The 3357-nt window shown below is 35.4% G+C and overlaps 1 protein-coding gene across 1 annotated transcript; it reads right to left on the bottom strand.

Annotated features, from left to right (window-relative positions):
* Positions 1–848: 848 nt before the first annotated feature.
* On the bottom strand, positions 849–3064 carry LOC143607601 (WRKY transcription factor 72A-like). The gene is made up of 4 exons (XM_077082986.1): positions 2993–3064; positions 2090–2635; positions 1857–1970; positions 849–1574 (listed from the first exon to the last, which is right to left on the bottom strand). Exons 1-4 carry the CDS (start codon positions 3062–3064, stop codon positions 945–947), a joined length of 1362 nt encoding a protein of 453 aa, XP_076939101.1. The 3' UTR covers positions 849–944.
* Positions 3065–3357: the final 293 nt, after the last annotated feature.

The raw sequence follows: 3357 nt of genomic DNA, 5'->3' as shown, positions 1-3357 counted from the left end.
GTTACTGTTCAATAATAATTTGCTACTGCGGATTAAGTTGTCAATAGTCAGTAGTAAACCGCTACTAAGCTCATCTGCTGATGGTCATCCAACTTCCACTAGGAGTGTTGCCACTTGGACCCTATCAAGATATTGCTCCCAAACCTATGGTCCAGGGGCTTCGTCCCTTATAACCTTAGAGGTTCCTTAGTGCCCGTAATCATAATATTCAGTGCACTATACTCAACACCGCAAAAATCATATCCAAAGTTTATTTTCACTGGCCCTTTGGTTTTACATAAATCTAATCACACCATGCACATTGAAAGTGATGGCACTAAAATCACCAACATTGAGGGTCTTGTTAATCTTTTTCCTCTCCAAATATCATTTATAACCCTTGATGGTGCAATCAAAACCACAAATCATTGGATCAATGCATTGGAATGTTTTGAAGCAAAGATTGGAGAACATTATGATTTATTTATATAAGGTGAGTTGGATTAGGGATGACTTCTTCAGATTGATGAAGATACAAGATTACAAAAAGAGAGAGATGGAAAGCAAAAGGGAACATTTAAAAAGTTTGATTTTGCCAATGAGGTTTCTTCAAAGAAAGCTAGGGACACCTTTGTAATCTAGTAACTAGATGAAAGATGAATACATAATGTTTTGATTTGAAAGCTTGTTTTTAATCTCATTTATCTTCATGAAAAGTTCACACAGTTTTCATATAAACAAATTGTGTTGTATCATCTTAATAAGGTTAGAATTCATGGACTCCTTAAGTATTGTAACATTTCACATTAATTTTTCATATGTAAACCAACTGTGTGACTTGTACATTATGATAGGCTTATTATAAGATATACATGTTATAGATATTCATGAAAGTAAGAGAAACTGAAAGCAGTGGAAACAAAACTGTGTTCACTACAAATTACAGTGAAAATGTTAACGTCTTATTATATCATGGACCCACCTCCGACATTTGTGACAAGTGACTTAAATGAAGCTGCTAATGCTGATTGGAAAGTTGGATTTGAGGTTAGAGCTTTTGTTGCTGCTTCAATTGTGTTTGTTGAATGCTGCTGTGAAGTTGAACTAGAATTAATTTTGAAATTATTATGCGGTGGTGTTTGCTTCGTATGATACGAAAAGGGTATAGTATTCTTGTAGTTGGATTCAGTAGATGAATAAAGAGTTGATGAGGGAGAAGAAAAGTTAAGGCATGTGGATGATGAAAATCTTGGTGTCATAAAGTTTGATGAATTTGATCTATTGAAATGAGGATTTGATGTGAGATCAAGGGTGATAGTTGGGTGTGATTGATATGTAGATATTGTGGTTTTGGGTAGGAAAAACTGGTATTGAGGTGCTGTTGAATTGTAACCAATTCCGTGGTGGCTTGAAAAGGTGGTGGTGGCGGCAGTGGTGCTGAAACCTGGTTGTGAGGTTGATGAGGTGGATGTTAACATTGAGGCGGCGGCTGAAGTGGTGGAAGCCATTGCCGTTGCTGATACTGAAAGTGGGTGGTTATGAGTTCCTTCATAGGTGGTGATCAAGACAGACCTGTCCTCGGCACATCTTTGCACCTAAATAATCATTTGACTTAGTTAGAGCAAACCAAATTTAATTTTTTATGGTTCTTGGATCTAAACTTATAGGCAACTGACACAAGTTGGCTTTAGTTTCTTGCGTTGAAGATTGAAATTCAGTAACTTCTAATGTATGACTAGAGGTGGCTAAATGGTCATACTCTTTGGGTAATACGCTTAATAAATCTTATCCTTTGAATGAAAATGATTTGCTAGATTCGCTTATCTGGATTCCTTTTTTCCAAGGAAAGCACCCAGCAAGAAGAAATTAAGACTTACATGTTTTCTGACCGGGCAAGATGGTGACAATGTGCATCGATAATAAGCTCGAGGACATGGATTCCCTTTCGCTATTTTCTGCCCGTATTTTCTCCATTGGCATCCATCATTCATCTGTAATATCAATTGTTATAATACTTCAAAAGTCAGGTTCTTTCTACACTCCTATCTTAGCAAGCATCATTTACGTAAAATGTGTTCAACTAGATCAAAATTTTATGAAAAGTTATTACCGTTTGTGTGTCACATACAACTTTTACAGAAACCCTAGCTTTCTTCAAGGGAAGCTGATCCAAAAGCTCATTATCATTACTTCTGTCAGTTCTCAAACCATGAACAGGTAATTCCAAGGTTTGTGTTCTTTCATCCTTCTTCATATTGTGGAGGTCAACTCTAGTTCTAGTCCTGTCAAATTCACAGCCCAACCCTAGTTTCAGTTCTTGATCATCATCATCATCATCATCGTCATCATCATCATCATCATCATCATCAATGTCTAGTTTGCTTTTGCTGAAGCAATTCACCTTCTTTGGACTATTACTCTTACTTTTATAAGTTGAAAGTGTTCCAAGGCTTAGAGAAATTAGTTCATTTCCATCATCTTCTTGATCAGGAGCCAGTTTTTCTGAACTTTTAGTAACTTCTTGTTGAAAAAAGTCATTAAAGTGCATTTGCAAAGATTTGTAATCCTTCAAAACCCTAGATAATTTATTTTTCAACTTCTGGTTTTCTTCTCTAACTTGACCCATCTCATCTTTAGCTGATGAAACCAGAACAGTCTGAAGAACAGGATTATGAACACACAATAGTTTTCATGTACAAACTTTACAGGAAACTTGAAAACCAAAGACCCATGAAAGTTAGCTCAATCAATGGCGGACCCAGAAATATCTTTCATAGGGTCGTGGTCGGATCACATAATAAAAAAAGATATGACCAAACTAAATTTTCAAAAACACAAGGCATTAAAGTAAGTCAATCATCATTAAAATGCATAACAAAGATTAGGGTCAGCTCTGAGTTTGAGCTCATATTCATGCAGGCTGCGTACGTTAACGTTTACAAGATATAAGAATGATATATCCTAATACTCGATCATATTTATCGTTCAAAACATTTATGTAGTTCTTTAGTACCTGCTTGTAATCTTTGGTTAGATCTTCTCCAATAGACAAAGATGAATCAACATCTTTCTTGTTACTCTTCATTTCCTGCTTAACATATGCAAGATAACATTCAAAATTCATGAACAAGCAGATCACATTTTATAGAATAATTCACTGATCAACAAAAAACTAGTCTGGAAAATGGACCTGTAGGGTTTGATCATCTTGAAACTGATCTATATTCTTTATTTTTGGCTCTTCTTCAACTTTAAAAAAACTGAACATAGGTTTCTCCATGTTCAAGCTAGCTTCCATGGAATTACTTGTTCTTTTGACATCTTTGTAGCAAATACCAAAATTCATTACTTATAATATGATGCTTGAGAATATCACCA

Source organism: Bidens hawaiensis, unplaced genomic scaffold, assembly GCF_021521415.1.
Source record: "Bidens hawaiensis isolate Kalapana, Puna unplaced genomic scaffold, B.hawaiensis_p1.1 tig00002125_1, whole genome shotgun sequence".
Lineage (NCBI taxonomy): Eukaryota > Viridiplantae > Streptophyta > Magnoliopsida > Asterales > Asteraceae > Bidens > Bidens hawaiensis.
Note: the sequence above shows the minus strand (reverse complement) of the source record. Positions and strands in the feature narration are given on the sequence as shown.